The 21873-nt window shown below is 39.7% G+C and overlaps 1 protein-coding gene across 1 annotated transcript in view; it reads left to right on the top strand.

The window, feature by feature from the left end:
• The window catches only part of LOC306758125 (receptor-type tyrosine-protein phosphatase mu), a gene marked incomplete at its 5' end in the record, with an annotated part of 173186 nt that overhangs the window by 74916 nt on the left and 76397 nt on the right, over positions 1-21873 (top strand). Inside the window, 4 exons of the mRNA XM_079243337.1 lie at positions 8426-8734; positions 11620-11729; positions 17244-17445; positions 18483-18585. Of these exons, the coding sequence (XP_079099463.1) occupies positions 8426-8734; positions 11620-11729; positions 17244-17445; positions 18483-18585 (724 nt within the window). The remainder of the gene's footprint in view (positions 1-8425; positions 8735-11619; positions 11730-17243; positions 17446-18482; positions 18586-21873) is intronic.

Below are 21873 nucleotides of genomic sequence, written 5' to 3'. Positions count from 1 at the left end.
TAGCTCCATTTAAGGTGGGTTAGAAAAGAGATATCAAAAACCTGAAGGACAGCGGCCCTCGAAGACCAACTTTGGGGACCCCTGCTCTAGATGTTCTACTCATTTAGCAGACTCTTTTTATCCAAAACTTTACTTTCACACCTCAATAGGCACATCGGGGGGCAACTTGGGGTTCAGTGTCTTGTCCAAGGACACTTCAGCACATACAGGTACATCTCAGAAAATTAGATTTCCAAGATTGAAGTTTTTTTAAATATTCTAATTTTCTAAGACACTGCATTTTGGGTTTTAATTATCTATCAGTCGCAATCATCAAAATGTCAACAAATAAATGTTTCACTCTTAGTGTAATGAATCTATATAATATGTGGGTTTCACATCCTGAAATGTGTGACAAAAAATATTGAACTTTTTCATGATATTCTAATTTTCTGAGATGTACCTGTAGTCAGGCGAAGCATGGAAACGATCTCCCAACTTTTCCAACGACCGCTCTGCCTCCTGAGCTACAGCTGCTCACATGTATCCAGATGTATCCAGTTAATTAAATAATTAATTAATAATTGATTAAAGGTCTACTCAATACAGAAGGTCTCTTGAAGCAAGATTTTTGTTAGTTTAGAAAAGCCAAAGGAAGTTTGTTGTATTTTCCCCTTTGAAATTAGACCCCTCTTCTAATTTTTTAAGGTAGAAATCATTAATACAGATAAACATGCTAATAAAAGATTGTATATCTTGCAAGAGTCCCCAAATGGCAAGTGGGAAATAGCTGAAGTATAATCTGAAGTAAAACTAAATCTGTCCTGCCATGCTTATATATGTTGGTGGTTGCTCCATGAAACAACTTGAAGTCCTGCTGAAGTAGTCATTAATCTTGTAAATAGTCCTCTGAGTAGCTCAAAACAGCAGATAAAATAAACAACCAAACAACAAACACTTATATGGCTTTAAAAAAGCTTCAGTATGACTGTGAACTTTTTTTCTCTGTCTGTGGATGAAGTCCCTGCCTCAACCTCAGCCTGCCTACAGCGCAAAGCAACTTGTCACAAGCCAAGTCCTGGGAGCCAACAGCTAGTTTCCAGTCACTCACTATGGTTCACTGGTCTCTTGGCCCTGGGAGCCCCCAGCTAACTTCTCCTTTTGCTTCTTTTTTTCTATCTTTTAATCAAAATGACTCACCAACCAGAAGTTGCAAAAAGTCTAGACTGATTTCTGCAATGGGTTGCTTGAGTCTGCTACTCTGCCAAATCAACACAGAATTCTTTCTAGCACTGATACCATAAAACATGATGATGACCTGGTAATTAGGTTTGAAACATGAATTTTAGTAAAGGAGAGTCTTACGTTTGGAGCGCAATTGGGTACAATATGTTTTGTTTTGGATTTCTTCTTTCATTTAGCTGATATCAGTCATTCTGGTCAAAGATTGTCTTGGAAAACCTAATGGTTTGCAAGGCACAGAGTTCAGACAGTTCACCTTGGACACAACCACCTGCAACCTCAGTATGTTGCAATCCTGGGCTGCTGAAATTCTGACAGTTTTAACTGGAAGACTCAACCATCCTGCAGGAGATATACCAGCATATTCACCCTCTGGTCTTTCACTTTGACTTATAGATAAGCATGACCAACATATCAAAAATGCCTCCAAAATAACATGCACCTTTTCTTACTAACCATACAGATCTTGTTTCTTTAACCACGCAATAATAAGTTTCTTTGTCCAAATGAGATGGTTGGCTTTTTTAGCACAATACACTGAAACATGGGGGTTTATCAGCAAGTACTGACATGGTATGTCCTGAGAGCCTTGGGTTGTGTTATATGTCGTGTGTGCTGATTTGAGCTGATTGCCTTACTTCTTCACACACACTTTCACATTCCTTTTTTTAGTCAGTACTGAGAGAGGGAAAGGATTCACCTATTCATCTCCACCTCTAGAGCTTCAGGGGGTTCATCTGACAAGATGGCAGCCCAGCCAGGTCCAGCGCTGGAGCTCATTCAGTGGTTTCAGTTTGATCCAGAGCACTGCTGGCCCCTCCACCCTTTCTCCTCACCCATCATGGCAGTCTCATTTATCACAAGGCCTATAAAGAAGGACTTGATAGAGTAAGGTGCGACCACCACCATTCAATAAATCCTTGTGATTATCCACGCCTCCAAGATGTATGGGCTGCAACCTCAAGCATGTGGGCATTTGTCTCGGACTTTCTAATGGCTGTAGAGGGTTATAGTGTAACACAGGAGGTCCATTTACAATGGCCTTTAAGTGCTATCAATTATGACATGTGTGCATGCTTCAGTTCCAATGCTTCATTTGACTTGTTGAATGTAATGGCAACAAAAACCTTGGCATTTCCACCCTCCTCTGTATAAGCCTTGTTTCTTAGCCCCCCCCCCCCACCCATCCACCCACACATTGATTCCCTCCATTTTTACCTCTTAACTCTCCCAGCTCCACCTCTCTCTGTCTCGTCCCCTAGAGGATCACATAGGCGAGCACTCTAGGAGGGTGATGGAGCTTTGATTGTCGGTTATCAAAAGCTATCATTATCGCTTGCTTCTCTGTGATATGAAAATGATTTCCTTAGTGTAAAACCCATGTCATTACCTCGGTGGTTGCTGCGCCATCACCGAGATGTAATAGAAAGAGGCAAACAAATGCGATCGGCTTCCAACCTTCCCTGCTCAAACAGAACCAAGTGAGAAACACAAAGCAAAGGCGAGATAAGTGATTGCAATACGAGGCCTCACTGCCTGGAATTGAACACTTAACATGAAAACATCCGTCTGACCAGGATTTAATCTTCACTGTCATCATTTTGTTTTGGTAGCTTCTTTAAACAACAGTACCTGCATGTCACAGGACCCGGCTGACATTCTCCATCGAGGAATCCGACCAATCTAAGTACCATCCTGTGAAAGTCGAGACACGTCTTTTTTTTTTTTCATCGCCAAATAACAAGCACTACCCCCTCCTCCCCTTCCTGTTCCTCAGCCTGAGCACCGTTTCATCCTGATGAAATGGCAACCAGGCTTGACTTGCTGGGGGTTTCTAATCATTGGGGAAGTTTCCCCCTCCCCAGCTGCTCCCACCCCCAAATCTAAGGTCTGTTTGCTGAGCAGGGAGATGGAAGTCTATGCCAGCACCAGGCTTTTCTGCTCTCAATCGATGCGGATCTGATAAAGATCCCGGGTTTCCAAATGACTCGCATGCTGCAAAGCCTGAGGAAGATCTGATAAGTAATTTGTTCTTCTGTACATATAGCCAGAAAGATGCTGAGAAACCAGACGTGAGCCACTGTGCACGCATACGGAAAGTCTTTCACTCCCATAAGAGTGTAAACACACAGAAAACACACATTGTCCCACTCACGCACACATACACATACGCCAGACACACACTTGTCTGGCAGTAAAGTGGTTGTGCTCCAGACATGCCCAATTTGTTTCCTTTCATCCAGGACTAATGTCTTGCTCTACCCAGGGGCTAAGTGCACAATTTGAAGCCCCCTTTAGGACAGGCAGTTGCAACATGAGGTTATTTATTGTTTTTGTTTCGTGTTTTATGAAATCATGTTATCACTTCAGCTAGAGTAGCATGTAAGCAGGGGCCCCATTCAAATTTGCAAAAGGCAATAATGTGCTGATAATTTCTAAAAACATTATTTAAATGTCACAGTGTAATGACAAAAACCCCACTAATTGTTTTATGTAAATGTCAAATTCAAATTATTCAATTACATCTGCAAGTGTGGGCCAGGTGGTAATTTGTCCACCGCTTGGAATACCAATCTGGCTCTCACTGGAGCTCATTCTGTGTGTGCAGTGGCATAAGATAGTCCTCAGTAATTTCCTGCTCCCAGGGATGCTTCCATAGCCATTATTATAACTCTATTCCACTAGAAATATCTGCCATACTAGAGAGATATTAGAGTCATATTTTCAGTACTTTCACCCCAATGTCGCCCTCAGTATGTGATAGCTTGAGAGAATTGTTAAAAAAAAATGGAATGGGTTTCCAGGGACAGCCCTGTTATTCCTTGTTGTGATTTGTGTGTGCGCTTTTGATACTGAGCTTCTTACTGCTCGGTTATTAAAACTAAACTAGCAGTCACAGTAGTCCAGGGTAATAGGCTCATCCCATCCACTGTCATTCATGGCTTTATGGGCCTACTTTAAAATAGCTGGATACCTTCCATTATGAATGAAGAGGGTTTATAAAGTGGCCCAGGTGTTTATCTTTATCATCCTTTTTAAGTTAAGCACAGCCAGGCTCTGAAACAGTTGAGGTACCTTGTTTTTCATGCAAACAGATGATGTCATCCTGAGTCATAGATTACAAGTTTGACTTGGCCACAGATCCTCACGTTTTTACTGCCTCCCTCAGACAGCTGGCATTTGCATTACAGGGAGTCATGAGGGGCAGCTAACAATTAGCCTTTTCTTCACAAAACTCCAGGCAGGGGCTGTACAATAATAAGTGCCAGCCAACATTACTTTAAGGGCCTTCTCTGCAACCACGTGCATCCAGGTTAAATAGATGTCCAATATTCCTTCTACCAACAAGAATTCAAATTTAGATGGATTATTTCTTTCCCTCTTGTGAGTTTTCATCCGTTTTGTTTGAAATGTTCTCTCTGCAATCATATGCGTTTCCCCTTTGGCATCTCTCCATTGGCCAGAATTGGGGTGCAGTGGACATTATCTATGAGGTTCCACAGAGATGGAAGTGTGACATTTTCCTTGAACGCTCCAGAAATGAGCCTCTCTCTCACTCGTTCGTGCACGTCTGCTTGAGATTCACACTTTGGTGCATTTGTCACTTTGAGAGCATCTGGTTTAATTTGATTTCTGTGCTTGGCTACCCTGCAATTCTCTGTGCCTTTAGTGTAACCGTTGCCTACTGAGTGCAGCCAACAGATAGTTCCGCAAATAAAGGGGTTTAAACTTCTATTTTCTGGGTGGCTTTTCTCCACATTGCAAACGATTTAAAGAGACCTATTTTTCTTTGACATGTCTTCCAAGTTTTGTGGTAGAGACTCTTTTTATTAGCATCTTATTTGATTTGCTTAAAGTGGCAGACCACTTGAATTATCACATCTATTGGCATAATTTGCGATCAATGTGAAGCTGGTTGACATATTTTTGGGTTTGAACTAACTGAATACTTTCTTTGCAGCTTCACAACAGGTTTCTTTGAATGCAGATGTCTTGCACACCTTACTGTGCCAGAGATTTAACATATTTTTTAGAGTTTAACATTCATCTGTAGTGGTCAAAACTGCTCCAAGACTTTCTTTCAAAAATGACCAGCAGTATTGAGTTCAGAGTGCTGTAGCTATGCAGAAAGTTTTCGTAGATTATTTGAGAAAACTTTTTTGTGCCTGAAAAAGGGTGATTTTTATTTGCAGTTCTATAAATTGTGATTTATTTGAGACTTTTCCATCCATGTTGAACTAAAGTAGCAATTTTAGCTAAGCCAATTGCTACTCTTCTTTCTTAAACCTTTTCTTCTTTTTTTTTTTGTTTTCATTTTTTAGACTTTATCATTAGTATCCTTTGTTGTACACTTCATTCTTAGTGCTGTGCTTCCAGATCCATTCCCCAATCCGTCCTCTACAGCTAACCTCTCCCCCTTTTGAGTACTTCTAATAATATTACATTTGCTCTATGAAAGCACAGAAAAGACCAAATTTTCTCCTTGTGAAGTGTTCAGTCTTTTATTCAACAAGGAATTGTCAAATATCATGACCAAATTTCATTTCATTTCTTCAATTCAATTCAACTTTATTTATATAGCGTCAAATCACGGCAATGCCATCTCAAGACGCTTTACAGACAGAGGGGAAAACATAATGAAGGCCAATTCATAACAGCCTATATAAGGAAACCAACAGATTGAGTTGAGTCCAACTCAATCTCCCATCCTGAGCAAGCACACTGGCAACAGTGGGAAGGAAAAAACTCCCTTTTAACAGGAAGGAAACCTCCGGCAGAACCCGGCTCAGGACAGGCAGCCATCTGCCTCTGCTGTGTGGGGGGAAGAGGACAGAAAGACAACAGACAACAGGAACTGCTACTCCCGGCCAGGGAGACCTGCTGAGACAGGAGACATACATGTTAATGATGCAACACTGTTATGGGGGGGGGGGGGGGGGGGGGGGGGTAAAAGAAAGAGATAAAGAGAAAAAGAAAGAAGCTCAGTGTATCAGGAAATGTCCCTCAGCAGTCTAAACCTATAGCAGCATAACTAAGGGATGCTAACCATCCCTAGCTATAGGACTTATCAAAAAGATAAGTCTTCAGCCTAGTCTTAAAGGTGGGGAGGGTGTCTGCTTCCCTAACACTAACTGGGAGCTTATTCCATAAGAGAGGGGCCTGATAACCAAAGGCTCTGCCTCCTGCTCGGCTCTTTGAGACTCTAGGAACCACAAGTAAGCCTGCAGTCTGCGAACGAAGTACTCTGCTTGGTATATAAGGAACAATGAGGTCTTTGATATATAGTGGTGCCTGGTTGTGGAGGGCTTTATATGTAAGGAGAAGGATTTTAAATTCTATTCTAGATTCAACAGGCAGCCAATGAAGAGAGGCTAAAACTGGAGAAATATGATCTCTCATGCTGGTTCTGGTCAGGACTCTTGCTGCAGAATTCTGGATCAGCTGAAGGCTTTTCAGGGCATATTTAGGACAGCCCAGTAATAGAGAGTTACAGTAATCTAGTCTCGAAGTAACAAAAGCGTGAACCAGTTTTTCTGCATCACTCCGAGACAGAATGTCCCTAATTTTGGCTATATTACGTAAATGAAAGAAGGCTGTTTTAGTAACCTGCTTAATATGTGGACCAAAGGACAGGTCAGGGTCAAATATTACTCCAAGGTTTCTCACTGTAGCACTGGAAGCTAAAGTAATGCCATCCAGGTTCATTACAAAACCGGAAAATTTAGCTCTGAGTTTTTCAGATCCAACGAGAATTACTTCAGTCTTATCTGAGTTTAAGAGGAGAAAATTTCTAGACATCCAAGTCTTTATGTCTATGAGACAATTTTGTAGCCTATTGGGCTGATTTGTTTCATCTGGTTTAAAGGATAAGTATAGTTGAGTATCATCTGCATAACAATGAAAGTTTATTCCATGCTGTCTAATAATTTTGCCTAAAGGGAGCATATATAGCGTGAAGAGTATTGGTCCAAGTACAGAACCTTGAGGAACTCCATGACTTACTGTAGTTTGGGAGGAGGACTTGTCATTTACATGAACAAACTGAAGTCTATCAGATAAATATGATTTAAACCAGCTTAACGCTGTACCTGTAATTCCAATCACCTGTTCTAGTCTTTGTAACAGAATGTTATGATCGACTGTCTGTCTTGCAGACTTTCTGCTTCTTGTGACATTATATGAAACTTCACATCATTTTCCTTCAAGTATTTGTGAAAGAATCAGTTTTAAATTTTTAGTGAGTATTTCTGAGAAATAGTCTTTTCACAAAAAGAAACATCCCATAGAATCACATTAGGATGATGTCTGTGTTTGCAGATTATTGCTTGTTTGTCATGCTTTTCACACAACCTGTAGAAATGAACAGCAAGCTGGAGCTGGAGTCCAGTTCCCCCCAATGCACCTCCAGAATGTTAAACATGGTTGCTGCGGCTGCCTCTGAATTGCTGGACTGTGTCTCCTGGGGAACAGGGAAATTGAGCCCTGGCTCTTCCTAATAGGTGGTAAAGTGTTAAGTTCCAGAGAAATGGACTGCGAATTTAACCTGGAATGGAAATTGATCCCATTACCTTGTGCTTGGGCTGCTTTCCTCCCGTAGGAAAGGAGAGGGAGAGACATGGGGGAGGGGGAGGGAGAGCAGAATGAGCTGATGAGAAGAAAGAGAGAAATAGGATGCAGAAAGAAAGATGGACAGGAAAAAGAAGGAAGGAAGAGAAAATGTAGGAAGTCAAAGCGAAAAAGGCAAGGAGACGCAGAGTATATGTGATTAGAGGTGATAGGGTGACAGTGGGGGTTGTCTCCTGCTTGGATTGACAGGCTGGCTGATTCTGTATCAGTGTGGTGCTAATAGCTGACCGCCACTGGGTTAGATGGAAAAGCGAATGGAAAAGGAAGAAGAGAAGGTAGAAGGAGCAGAGAAACTGCATGCTCTGAAGGGATGATGCACCGCCTGCTGAGGGCTTCCACCAACAGAACTCGGGTGTCTTGGTGTGTGCAGCAGTGATGGGATTTAGAAATGCTTTGTGTCAGTCTGTGGGACTGAAAATTGTCCTCCTTTCTATTTGGCCCACAACAGAAGTAGTGTCCAATATGAATAACTCCCTTCTTTTTTACTGAAACTATCTTGCACTCACACCCATTCATGTGACCTAATTGAATATTTTCTTGTATGCTTTTACACTTCTCTCTTTGTCCATTTCACCAGAACCCATGCACGGCCCACGCCGGCTGGAAGTGGTAGACATCCAATCCAAACAGGTGACCATACGCTGGGAACCTCTGGGCTACAACGTGACCCGTTGCCACAGCTACAACCTTACAGTCCAGTACCGCTCCAGAGTGGCTGGCAAGGAGGAGACCCGGGAGGAAGTGTGTTATGACACCCAGAGTCGCGATCCTCAACACACCATCCACAACTTGACACCCTTCACAAACCTCAGTGTCAAGTTGGTGCTGCGCAACCCGGAGGGTGTCAAGGAGAGCACTGAGCTGCAGGTTCAGACGGACGAGGATGGTAAGGGAAACAGTTGCATTGTATGAAAGTAGTAAACTCAGTACCTCAAGTTGCCTTTTTAAACTTTACTGAGCATGGGTATGAAGCATAGACTGTTTTAACCTATATTTGAGACTAAGACTGCATATTTTTAGATGCAATTATATTAGTGATGAAGAAACTCTTTTTCTCTACCAGTGCAACATAATTAGCAGAAAACCCTTTGAAAAGATGCAGTCTTGCAAATATCTGCTCTTGGATTTGTTTAAACTGATCAATGATTTGGGTAATGGTTTTAGTTTTATTTACATACAAGTATGAAATGTGATCCGGATGGCTAAGCTAGGTTAAAACTGGGGGGCAGGTGTAATGGTAATGAGGTTTAAACTTCAGTCTGTAAAAACTAGTGTGAAATGGATTGACACATTGTCATACTGCTTATTTTTTCTTTGGTTAGGATGCAAAACAGAAACATTATGTGTAGCACTTTTCTAATAACTTTCCTCAGTCTGTGGGAACTTCAGAGGAGTATCCGACTCAGAAACATGTAGGATACATTTCAGTTTGCCACTGTACCAGTTAGGAGCGCATAATATGAATAGTTTACACACTTCTCTTACCATTTTAGTATTTTGTTTAGTTTATTCCTCCACATCTAAATCAGATAAACTCGTAATACGCTGCCTGTGGAAAAAACAAAATTATGAGATTACTTCTCAGCTGGCAACAAGTTATTCAACCCCAACTGAAACAATAAGCAGCTTTTCATTTTTTACACAGCCATATCAAAAGACTCATCCTAAGGTTGTGAAAAAGATGTGAAGCAGGGTCTGCTTCAGACTGATGAAATCATTTGCATGCATCAAGCAGAGAAAACAAATAGGTAGATTACAGAAACTTCTAAAATTGGTTTAAGAATAATCAAATGCGTGATTAAAAACTGGAAGGAGACTGGGGAACCATCAGAAATCCTGAATGATCGTACTCAGCAATCACTTTTGGTGAAGAAAAACAACAGTAGAACTTGGGTTTATGTGATTCAGCCATCATGCCTAGTGCCAGGTCAGGTCAGGCTAAAATTGTGAAAGAGTGGTTCAAGGAGCATGATGCATCTTTGTCCCACATGGATTGGTCACCACCGAGTCCAGACCTGAACTCCATTGAGAATCTTTGGTATGTGCTGGAGGAGGCCTTGCACAGTGGTCGGCTGCAACACTGAAGTGAAATAAATCTTTTGACATTGTGCAAGCTTATCGAAGCAATGTCACTGCAAAAGATGCTGTAATCGAAAAGACCAAAGCATTTTATCATCTTACACTAACTGACCCTACATCCTTAGAAAGTGGGTTTATCTACTTTTTGCATGGTGCATTCATAAGCAAAATGTATGGGATGTGGGATGAGCAGCAGAGTTGAATACATGGGTTTTGCTCATGAAAAACTTGTCAGATCTTCCCGGAAAATGCAGGTTTTATGAAACTACCTCAAGAATCTGGTAGTGAGGATAAAGTGGCCTGCCTTCAGGCCTGACCTCATACTCACTGAACAATTGTGGGACTGCTTGAGAGTGACCTTCAGAACCAAAATTACTGATTTGCCTTCAATTCTGGTTGAAGAAGGAGATGCAAAGAAATATGTGACCAAGTTGGTGACCAGCAGGCAAAGGTGAAGCCAGGCTGTTGTGGCTGTGCATAGTTGCGTTAAAAGTTAAGACTGCACATTTTTATGAGCACAACCCACATATACTCTGCTGCACATCCTACAAATGCATTTTTCCTTTCCAGTAGTAAAAGATTTATGACCAAAAACATTGTTACCACAAGAATATTAATCAACCACACAGAAATTTCCTCTCTTTTTCTTCTAAATTGCTTAGGTGGTGTCAGTAGTGGCTTTGTCTTTACCTTTTAGAAACAAACAAGCAAAGCTAAAAAAAAACAAAAAAAAACGAATGAAGTGGTAATGTTCAGGTAGAGTGAAAAATTCTAACCTGATTACCAACCCTTGACAAGGTGTTGGATTTCTAAATATATTCCAGAAGTACACAGGAGTCAGACAGTCGCAGTCATCCTGTGTGTTGTAGAACTGTTGCACCTCTTTCAAAGATGAAAGATCTTAAGTGTTGCCTCAGCAGACGCAGGAAATGAACTCCATCGAAGTCTCAGGGAACCTCGGCCGCCAGGTAACAAACAAGCTCAGCTGACGAAACAGAGTCGTGTCTGGCTCAGATATCTGTGGTTGGAAAACTTGAAAGTGGCGACTCTTTTTTTTTTTTTTTTTTTTTTTTTTCCACTATCTGAGTGCTGCATGTTTTCTGTGTTAAGATCTGTGGATCTGTGTGTTTATTTTCCCTGTGGGAGAAGTGTACAGACAGGGTGTAGCAGTTGTGTTCCTCAAGATAAATCTCACTTCCAAAATGAAAGCAATTCACAGAAGGGGTTAAAGGGCCAGATCTCTGTGACAGGATCTGGCTACATGTAAACACTGCAGAAAGTTTAAAATTCCCTTTTTTACCCATGGGGTTGCAAGCGCACCTTTGCTTAAAACATATTTCTACTAACATGTGAAGTGTTCAGTTTTGCTATAAAACCTTTAAAAAGGTATTTGTCTTGAGTCACTTTGACTGCAAATGCTCCCACAAATTCCTATTAAGATGTGTTTGACTTTGGCTCAGGGCCATTTGTGTATTGTAGGTCCTTGAAAAGCTTTTTATTGATTGTTTTGTGCACAATTGGGTCGGCTAAGTCATAGCAGAGAGGACTGAAGCTGCTAGATAAGGACTTTTCTTGGAAACATTTCACTTTGACAGATAGCAGATGGACACAAATATCAAACAAATCATTCTCTGATTTGGAAATATCTTATCTGCAACTACTTACGAGAAACAAATGTGTCGTTTGCTGCAGTTCCGGGAGCCATTCCTTTGGAGTCCATTCAGGGCAGCGCCTACGAGGAGAAGATCATCCTGAAGTGGAGAGAACCAGCACAAACGTATGGGATTATTACGCAATATGAGGTACAAAATCAGTCCAAAAATAATTATGAATTGTATTGATTACAATTCATAATTGTGATAAATCACAAGTCAGTGTTTTCCATGAGTAAGATCTGGAGTTTGCTGTTTTTATGCTTGAGGTGACTATTATGTGTGGGTTTTCATTTTATTTTATTTTAGAGGTCTTTGCACATCTGTCATGTACGAGATGGACAGAGGTGACAGGGAAATGATCAAAATCTTCAGGTTTTTATCATCACAGTAATGAGTTAAATAAAAATGAGACATAAAAAGGGAGAAGAAAATCTGGATAAAATATGTATACTGACCAGCTTTTAGATCTAGCCTGGACCTGTATTTTTAGGATTTTTGGTATTAATTCTTCTGAGAGTTTCATTTTAAGTTTGATTTAAGCTTTCCACCTCGGATGGTTTTAAACAACCCTAATTAGATAAAATAGAAAATAATAAGATATCTAAAAAAAAAATTTTTTTTTTTTTTTTTTTTTTAGTGTTCACTGTTAACGAATCATTGATATTATTCTTAAAATATTTGCTGGAGGTGTTCCCGCCTCAGCTTTGCCTTTTTATCTTTTTGTTGTTTTTGCATTTTTGATAATCGTCCTTTTTAGCATTTAAACACGATAATTAGTAAATATCACTTGTGAAAATATATGGGCCAGATTTACTCGTTTGGGCATGTTCGTGTGATGCTGCATGCTCAAATGGCACCAATGAGGCTGTCCTGCTATGCTGGTCATCACCTCATGTTAAAAGAATTTTATTAACACAAACAAAAGCCAGATCACTTCAGTAATCATCACAAGGTTGTGAACCAGTAGAGCTGTTGATCATCAGAGGTGGGTAATTTTCTGAATTTCTGCCACATGTTTCTTGTTATTTAACAGATGACCACAGTTATTGGTAAGTACTATGAATTATATGAACTTGGCTGTTTGGCTTTGATCAAACTATAATATTTATCCATCAGTCCAGACATGAGCCTAATAAAGAGTCCGTTTTCTTATCAATAGAGAATGTGCATGTGATGTCACCGCAACTTTGTCTGCCATTTTGGCGACATCTGACCACTGTTTCCATCAACACTTGATGGTTTCTTACTAGAAAGCTATTAAAAACAAGGCAAGCTGGTGCAAGTTTATTTCTACAGCACGTTTCATGTAAAAACAATTCAAAGTGCTTTACATAAAAGCATCAAAAGCATTGCAGGTGTTGTAAAGAGAAGACGGCAAAAATACCAAAGATCACAATAAAAACAATAAATTAGATTAAGATAAATAAAAGCCAGATAAGTTAAAAGTTGCCGTGCAGATTTCATGCATATTCGTACAAAAAAGAAATGTTTTTAACCTGGATTTAAAAGTGTCTACATTTGGTGAAAGTTTAATCTCCACTGGCTTTTTTTCCCACTTGTTTGCAGCATAACAGCTAAATGCTGCTTCTCCGTGTTTGGTCTGGACAGTGGTCTGGACTAGTCTAAACAAAGTGAAAAGAAACATCCTTGCCACTATCAGCTGACATGAAATGCAGAGTTGTTACAAAACAAAAAAACAGTAATTATTGACTGGGATCATTACAATCTGCTGAACGACGAATGAGGTTCAGGTTCAGATGTGTTGTTTCAGTGTCAGACGTCAGCGTTTACTGTGTTTGGTGAAAGTTCCTCCTCCTGTCAATTTAAAACCGTTAAATATCCATTGAACCATTTCACAAATATCTGCAAATTGTGATCTGCAATAATGCCACCATACTTAAAATGTGTATGATAATTAAACATATTTTATTCTGAAATCCAATATGTCATCTGCCCATCTGTGGAATAATTTCTGATGAATAAATACATTCTTGGCATTATCAAAGAAAAGACAGATGTCTATATGCACAAGATCAAATAATTAATTTATTAATTGATAATTAAATTAATTATCATATTTAGGTAAAAGGAGCAATAAAACTATGAAAGCAGTTAAAATATGTATTTCTTTATTACAAAAACATCGCAATTTGGTGGAGGAAAGTGATGTTCTCATCTGCACATGGGAGTTTCGTCTCGACCGGTACTGTTTAATTTAAACTCACATACTAACTGCATCTACAACCAGGAACCTTTAGGTGTACCACTTCACCTGTTCTCTCATCATCCTGTTCATCGAGCTGACGCATTGTAAATGCAGCCATCTTTACTTCCAAACGGTTCTTTACATCCAAACCGCAGCCAGCCGGATCTGTATCACACAGAAAGGTTTCCGCAGAAGTTCGCTGTTATCTGGGAGCCGGTTGTCACCACATTGCTTCCAAAACAGAAACACAAGCTGAAAATCTGTTTAGTTTCCTTTTTGTGTGTTGATCATGAAGCTGCTGCTGCAGCCGAGTGCATGACGTACTGAAAAAATGATATGATGAAATGCTAGTAAAAAACAATTCTGACTAAAACTGGGAGAACAGTGCTTTGAAACAAGAGAACAGATGCAAACCAGTTCCCCTAAAATGGCAAATCAATCCCATATTTCTGTGCATGTTGACATCATTTCGGATTCTATTACATCTGAACTATTCAAGGTTCAGAACCATGGACAGCGCACAGCTGTGTGGTGAAAAAGAATAAGGTCATCGGATTTTTAATACTTGAGAAAACTACATCAGCCTAAAACCACTCCTTGCCTCTTTCATGGCACGGAAACCACAATGGTGAAATCAGACAATAAAATTCCAGCTTCAGAAGCTGAATATACACATTATGTGCTCTATCATATGCCATTATTGAGCTTGGTTTGAAACACTTGGTTTAAAATTGTCTGCAAAACCTATTTTCTCCTATCTCCTATTCTCCTATTTCTCCTATTGAAATAGATGAAATGGGTGAATTTGGTTCTGGATGTTCATAAGACATATTTGATGAGCATCCTTTAAGACAGGGGGATCTTAAAGGAAGCTCTGGTCTTTGAGGGCTGTAATACTTTACGTTCTAGTTGTCTGCCTGATCCAACACACCAGATTAAATTTTAATGACTCCTATCAACCCATTAAAATGATTCTGCAGCAGGAGACATCCTAAACCTTTGGACACTCCGGCTTTTCTGGGAGAGAATCAGCTGCTGTCATAGGTCTTTCAACGTTTAGTTGACTTCAAAAGAAGACACCTTAAAGGCATCACCATTCAGCAGCAAGTACTTGTTGACTTAGGGTTCCATCCAGCTTCGTCCAGGAGCTGCTTCAAGTCTTGAATAATAGAGTAGTTGCACAGTCTTGCCGCATATTGTGTATACACACTGATCTTAACCGGCTTATAGTGGAAATAATCCACAAACCCTTCCAGGAGATTGATTCTCCTCTGTCCATCTTCTCTGTTTGCGCAAGCTTGATATTATGACTTGGTTATCAAGTGCTGACTGCTGTTTCTTATAAAAAGAGGCCAGATTAAATGGCAAAAGAAGTGCGAGGTGTGTTACTGCAGAAGCTGCTCTATTTGCAGCAATTCCATCAGGTCACTGAAATATGTAATATTCTCTCAAAGAGACAGACATTTTTATCAAAACAGGAGATTGGTGAAGTCAGAATCAGACGGGGCCTTTGCTCGTTGAGGTGGGCAATAATGTGTCATGTCTTCTGCACAGCCATGATGAGCTAAGAGGTGTCATCAGAGTGCAGGAAAACAATGTCTGCAGAAATGGGAGGTTTACTGCACGCATAATTGCTTTTAGAGAAACATGTTTTAGTTGTTTATCTTTTTAAAATTTCATAGTGCAGGTAAAAGCATTCGGCACCAGTGACACAGTGTGTTTTGCTGCTTTGTCAGGTTTACTCATATTTATCTCGGGGCAAATGTGTTTCACTGTATAAAATATCCTCTGCAGGCCATTATACGCATATGCTGCAGTAATTACTTCTCTTTGCATCTGTCCTAAAAGCCTTAAAAGCACAGTAATGTGTAAGGAAAGCCATAAGTCGCTGACATATTGGCATTCTCAAGTTTTAATATACTGTAAAATACAATTATAGAGCTTTACAGCTTTTGCTTTTGAGTAGATGGAGTGCTTATGTTCAGAACAGGTTATGTTAAATAGGGATGTGTGAGGAAAAGTGAGCCAGCCAGCAGCTTGCTTCACATGTTGGTACCTCCCTCCTCTGGTTTATGAAAGCAAACAGAGACAGTTTCCTCATGTAGTTTCTCTAAGTCAAACTCAAAATGAAATATATTCAAAAAGACTTGATAGTAAATATACGGCAGCTTTATTCCTTCTAGATCAAGATACTCTGTTGGCAACTTTACGTAACACGAGCCAACATTGGACATATTTTTCTATAATATATCACTCACAAAAAATGACCAAAATATAAGAAATAGCTGCATAATTATTATTATAATTTGCACTATTTACATTAACATGTAAAATTTCTTTAAAAGTGCAAATTAAATCAGTGTACATAAAGTTTACCTGACATTACAGGTGGGGTATATTTGACGTTCATGTACATCTGGTAGAAAATTATAAACCACTGTCATTTTTAAAATATATCACGTAAAATCAGCCCTGACTTAATTTCCTCAAATAATTTAGTATCGTTTCTCCTGTCACTTCCAGTCTGAGTTGTCAAAACCTGTTCACGTGCCCAGTCGACAAGTCATTTCAAACTCCTCTGCCTGAAATGTTATGATATTGGATTTTGGCATCACACACTCAGTTCACAGACAAAGACTAAATGAGAAAGCCTTGAAGCATTTCAAAACTTGATGGACACAAATTATGCAGCCCTCCAAACTCCCTTTGTGTTCCTTAATTGGAATTATAATGGAGGTTTTCCTTTACCAGCAGAAGCATTTTCTTAAAGTGGGACTTTACTGTTATTCAAAATGGCTATTAACAATAACACTCAACTTAATGCCTCCCTCCAGAGCTCCTGGTATTTATTAATGGAGGAGAAATGCATTAGAGTATTTCTGCTCTCCTTGAAACCTGCAGCAAGCTTCAGCTTTGGCTTTAAAATGTGTAATACTGCTTTTATGGTCAAATCTAACCCCTTTAATGAAACAGCCATGCCTCCATAGGGCCTTTGTGCCTCAATTATTTTAGAAATAAGCATAATTTTTTTTGTAGCCGCGGAGTTAAAAGCACACAGACATCTAGTTAGACCTTTCAAAAATAGGTAAGTGTTGGTTTTTTGGTGCTGAAGCCAAATTTAACGAAGTGATTATCTTTTTGCTTTACACACATAAACCAGTTGGTTGGATTTGCTACAGCGATGGTGCATATTAATAACATTATCATTATTTGTAGTTATAGAACTAGTAGTAATGGAGTAGTAGTATTTCTTTTTTAGTATAAAAGAGGCTGCAAAAATATGATGCACTGAGTGGGATACAAACAGCAAACTCTGGCTTTTTTTTTAGCTTCTTGGATGCCTAAAATGTGAAATGTTTTGGTTGTGTATTCATACATATCCTCTTCCTACTTAACTGAGCTGAACCAGAGTTACATGGGTTGCTAAAAGAATATTAATTTGCTTTTTCTTCTAGATTTCCTACAAAGCGGTGAGCTCCTTTGACCCTGAACTGGACCTCTCCAACCAGAGTGGGAAGGTAGTGAAGTTAGGCAATGAAACCACCCACATGTTCACAGGCCTTTACCCCGGCTCCACGTATTCCTTCACCCTGCGTGCCAGCACAGCCAAGGGCTATGGCCCCCCTGTCATCACCCAGTTCACCACCAAGATTTCAGGTCAGAGGGGTCAGAAAGGCCCATTAGTGTGTGAGAATAAGTAGTCCACTACATACTACTATTCTAGGTAGTATTAATCACTGAATCTTGCCTATTTTCCCTGCAAAGTATCAAACTAACAGAAATCTGCTATTTTTATTTATTGTCAACAATCCACAGTATAATTTTCAGCTTAGTTGTAGATAAATTACATTTTTCAGCCTTCAATTTGTGGCAGCTATAAGGTTGATATATTGTTTCATTTGATAATGGTGTTAATTAGCAGCTTTGCTTTCAGCCATGTATACTGTATAAACCGCTTGGAAAAAAGTAGTTACCACACATGTTGTTTACTCCTCTTTCTTGTTTAGCAGAAGCTGTTGTTTATTACAGAATTGTCAGAAACCAGTTCATGGATTTACATGCAGTAAAGCTACACATAAACCATTACTAGCGCCTAAATGACTCATTTCAGAAAATAACTTTTCAGTGTACTGTTTCATACTGGACTTGACTGAATCACATATCTGCTCTTGTCAAGGAGATGATGCAACAGCTTCCTTTTTTTGTTGTTTTTTAAGGATTCAATGAAACATTTAACAGTAAATGTGTAGATGGGGGTGGGCTAATGGATCTTGTGATTCAGATTTTATTTTTTAGAACAATCAAGTCCAGATTTTAATTTGACTGACAAAACATGGGGAAAACTGAAAATGTCAGTTGCATGTGAACAAAATGTCCAAATAATGAAATAAGTTAAACAGATAGTCGGGGCATTTCTATGTAAACACAGCAATCACACAGGCTCTGTACCATAAAGTCTGGCAGAACCCCTTTGCTCTTTAGGGACCCCAGGTTGGGAACCACTGCTTTAAAGAATTCAAGTTGTCTAAAAAAAAAAATCATAGGAGCTTTCATAAAATTGTATCTTTTATCAGTTAGCTGTCATATTTAATCATAAGATTAGTTTTTTTCTGAAAAAAAAAAGAAAAGCTAAATGACTCTCCACTCCTTGATGTGGACGCAACATCGCTGACCCCTCTCTGTTTTTTCTTCAGCTCCTTCTATGCCCACCTATGACCAGGAAACCTCTTTGAACCAGACAGACACCACAGTCACCGTGCTGCTTAAACCTGCACAGAGCAGAGGTGCACCTGTCAGGTAAGATTCACAGTAATAAACACAAAATGCAGGACAGAGTTGGGAGGGAAAAAACCAACAAAGCAGTATGTTAAAACAGGAGCCACCATCAACAAGAAGAATTATCAAAGAGCATGCTTTTATCAATACCCCACTGTGAAGGAAAGTTGCCAGGGAATTCAGCGCCTTACTGTACACATCTGAGCTTTATTTGTTTGCGGATTTTGATCCAGTGTAAAAGAAACACAGCCTTTGAAGATGAGAACAAAGCCCGGTGCAGCCAAGGCTAGCTTCAGGATGCCTTCCCTTTACGTGTCTTTTATGTACAAGACTGCCCACCCTGAGCGGCCACAGGCTTCTGGGGGGGGGTAAGGGAATTCTGCCTACTTGATGTTTCATTTATTAGTCATTATTGGGGAAGCAGTGTGGCTGTTCTGTTTAAAAGCCAAGTTATTGGGAAGAAGTCATCATTTTGGCTCACAGAGGTCACTGCGGGTGTCTGGCAGTTCAGCTTGGTGTTTTGTTTTTTTTTCCATGTCATTAGTTTACCTTGGCCCTGGAAGCAGACAGATCTGCTGCCTATGCTGAGTTCAGAAGTAAAAAATAAATGAATAAACCTCCCCTGCCAGCGCAAATAGTTTTAGCTTGTTAATTAGTGAGCGTAAGCGGTGCTGGCAGGTGGATGTTTTATTTCTTTATTTGTAAGAGTTGTGTCTTTTATGTCTATTAAAAACAATAAAATGTTTAAAGCCTTATGGTTGCCATCCTGAGAGAGTTTGGATGATGGATTGGAGTTCACAGGTATGAAGAAGAATGTGTCATCCTAAAATATATCAGTCAACACATATCTTCATAGAAGCTCTTCTTACTATTGGAGGACATTAGCATGTTGTGATAATATTTGATGTTTTCAGAAAGGATAAATTTATGAGTTCTGTGTGTATTACTGTAATCACTAGAGTTTCTTTCACCTCAATCTCCACTTTAGAGAATGAAGGAAGAACCACAGTGGCTTTGAAAACAAGGAATGTCCACTTTAGAGCTATTAAGCACAGTTACGTACACAGCTCTGTGAAGGAGCAGTTATAGATCCATTCAGCCATTTAATCAGACCACTGTTGTCCCAGTATACATCTACATGAGAGTAATTGGGTTAATCACAAAAACGTTGCCCTCACACAGCAATGATGTGGACTTTGCGGAGGGAAAAAAGAAAAGCATTCAGGACACTCTGCTTCTTCTGATTTTCTCGGAGATCATAAACACACTCACCAATCACTTTAGTAAGTTCAACTGGCTTATGGTGGGTTAGATCTCCTTTTTGCATCCAGAACTGCCTGCACATACTGGCTGCACCAGACTTCTGGTATAACAATTAATTGTTAATTGTTCATGGAATACATTTGATGTTCTGGAAACACTCCTCAGGGATTTTGCTGCATATTGATATGATAGCATCACAGAGTTGCTGGAGATCTGTCCATGAGGAGAATCTTCCTTTTCATGACATGCCAAAGGTTCTTTATGCGAAGGACATCTGGTGACTGCGAAGGCCATTGGAGTAGAGTGAACTTATTCCTGTGTTTAAGAAAGCAGTTTGAGATGATTTGAGCTTCATGGCATGGTCTAACATCCTGCTGGAAGTGTCCATCAGAAGACGGTGCACCTGTCATAAAGAGATGGACATGGTAGACAACAATACTCAGATATGCTGGGGTGTTTAAACCAGGCTTAATTGGTACTACGGGGACTAAACTGTGCTAAGAATATGCACTCACACTATTACACCACTATTAGCAGCCTGAATCAGTGATACAAGCCAGGACAGATATATTTGTCATCTTTTTTACGCCTTTGACCTAGCATCTCAAATCCTCTGTTGTCCAGTGTTGGTGAGGCTGTGCAAATAGGGGCCTCTGATTCCTGGAGTGGCACTCAGTTTTGTTTCTTTTGCCGTAGTTTCAAGCTTCAGTGTGTTGCATGTTAACATGTGGTATCCTGCATACCTCAGTTGTTACAAGAGGTCATTAGAGTTACTGTTTCTAACATCTCCAGTAAGTCATCCATCAGCCTCTGACCCCTGATGTCATCAGGGCATTTTAGTCCAAACAACTGCTGCTTGCTGGATGTTTTTTTTTCCCTTTTAGGACCATTCTCTATAAACCCAGATGGTTGTGCGTGAAAATCCCAGTAGATCAACCGTCCCTTTACTCAGACCAGTCCTTCTGGCAGTAACAACCATTCAAAGTCTCTTATATACCATCTCTTCTCCACTGTTAAGCTCAGTTTGACCACATCAACATGCCGAGACACACCGACTTACTACAATGTGATTGGCTGATTATTTATTTGAGTAAACAAGCAATTAAACTAAGTTTATTGAATTCTGTCAGATCACACAGCAGTTATGAAATTAAGGTTTTATTCAGTCTGAGTGACAGCGTGATAAAATTCCACAGGATCACAAGGTGATACGAGGTGTTAAAACAGCTGATTTTTCGGTACAGTTTCTGATACATTTTGCAAAACTTGCAAATTGCATTATCTGTAGAAGAGATTTGGAAGAAATATTATCAGAATATGATTCTACACTCATGAAAGGAAGTTATGATAGCTATATTCTGCTTGTATGAAGTAATCTTCCTGTGTTGGGCATTTGGATATTTCTCTATGTCTTGTAAATTCCAGACAAAGAGTGAGTGGGTAAACTCCTTCATAGTAAGATTCTGCAAAGCACTTAGCAGTTTTTTAAGAGACGTGATAAACGCTTGGTCTCCCATTTACACTATCAACTCATCTGAGTCTTTTAAAGATTACAGCCTGGAGATCTTTAGTCAGGGTTGTCAGCTCATGTTTACTCCATGTGCAGCTGCCCAGATTAATACCCAGGCAACAGACACAGAAGCTCAAGCAAGGAAGACACCGTGATCGGTTTTTAATTTTCTTTCAGGTACAATTCAGATGGCCTTACACAGGCTGCCATTCTGTCAGCAGAGTAATTAGAAACCTCTAATTATAATTAGAGTGATGTGAACTGGAGCTTTCATCCATTAGCATGCTGGGCTCCTCTTTTGTTTAACATCAGAAGACATTCACAACAATTAAATAAGTCTCTCTTTGAAAACATACACTTTACTTTCAGAGCCTTCTTCTGTTGTCTGGGTTGAGAGAAAACTGTGCAGTGATGCTTTTCTAAATCCTAAGTGGACTTGTCATCTGATATATTTTAAATGGAGGCACACTCTCTGCTTGTTAATCTTTAAAAACTGAGCAAATAATATGTTTTTGATACAGATATCTAGTTTCATA

The sequence above is a fragment of the Telmatherina bonti genome, assembly GCF_933228915.1.
Source record: "Telmatherina bonti genome assembly, chromosome: 7".
Lineage (NCBI taxonomy): Eukaryota > Metazoa > Chordata > Actinopteri > Atheriniformes > Telmatherinidae > Telmatherina > Telmatherina bonti.
This window is presented reverse-complemented; position numbering and strand designations above follow the sequence as displayed.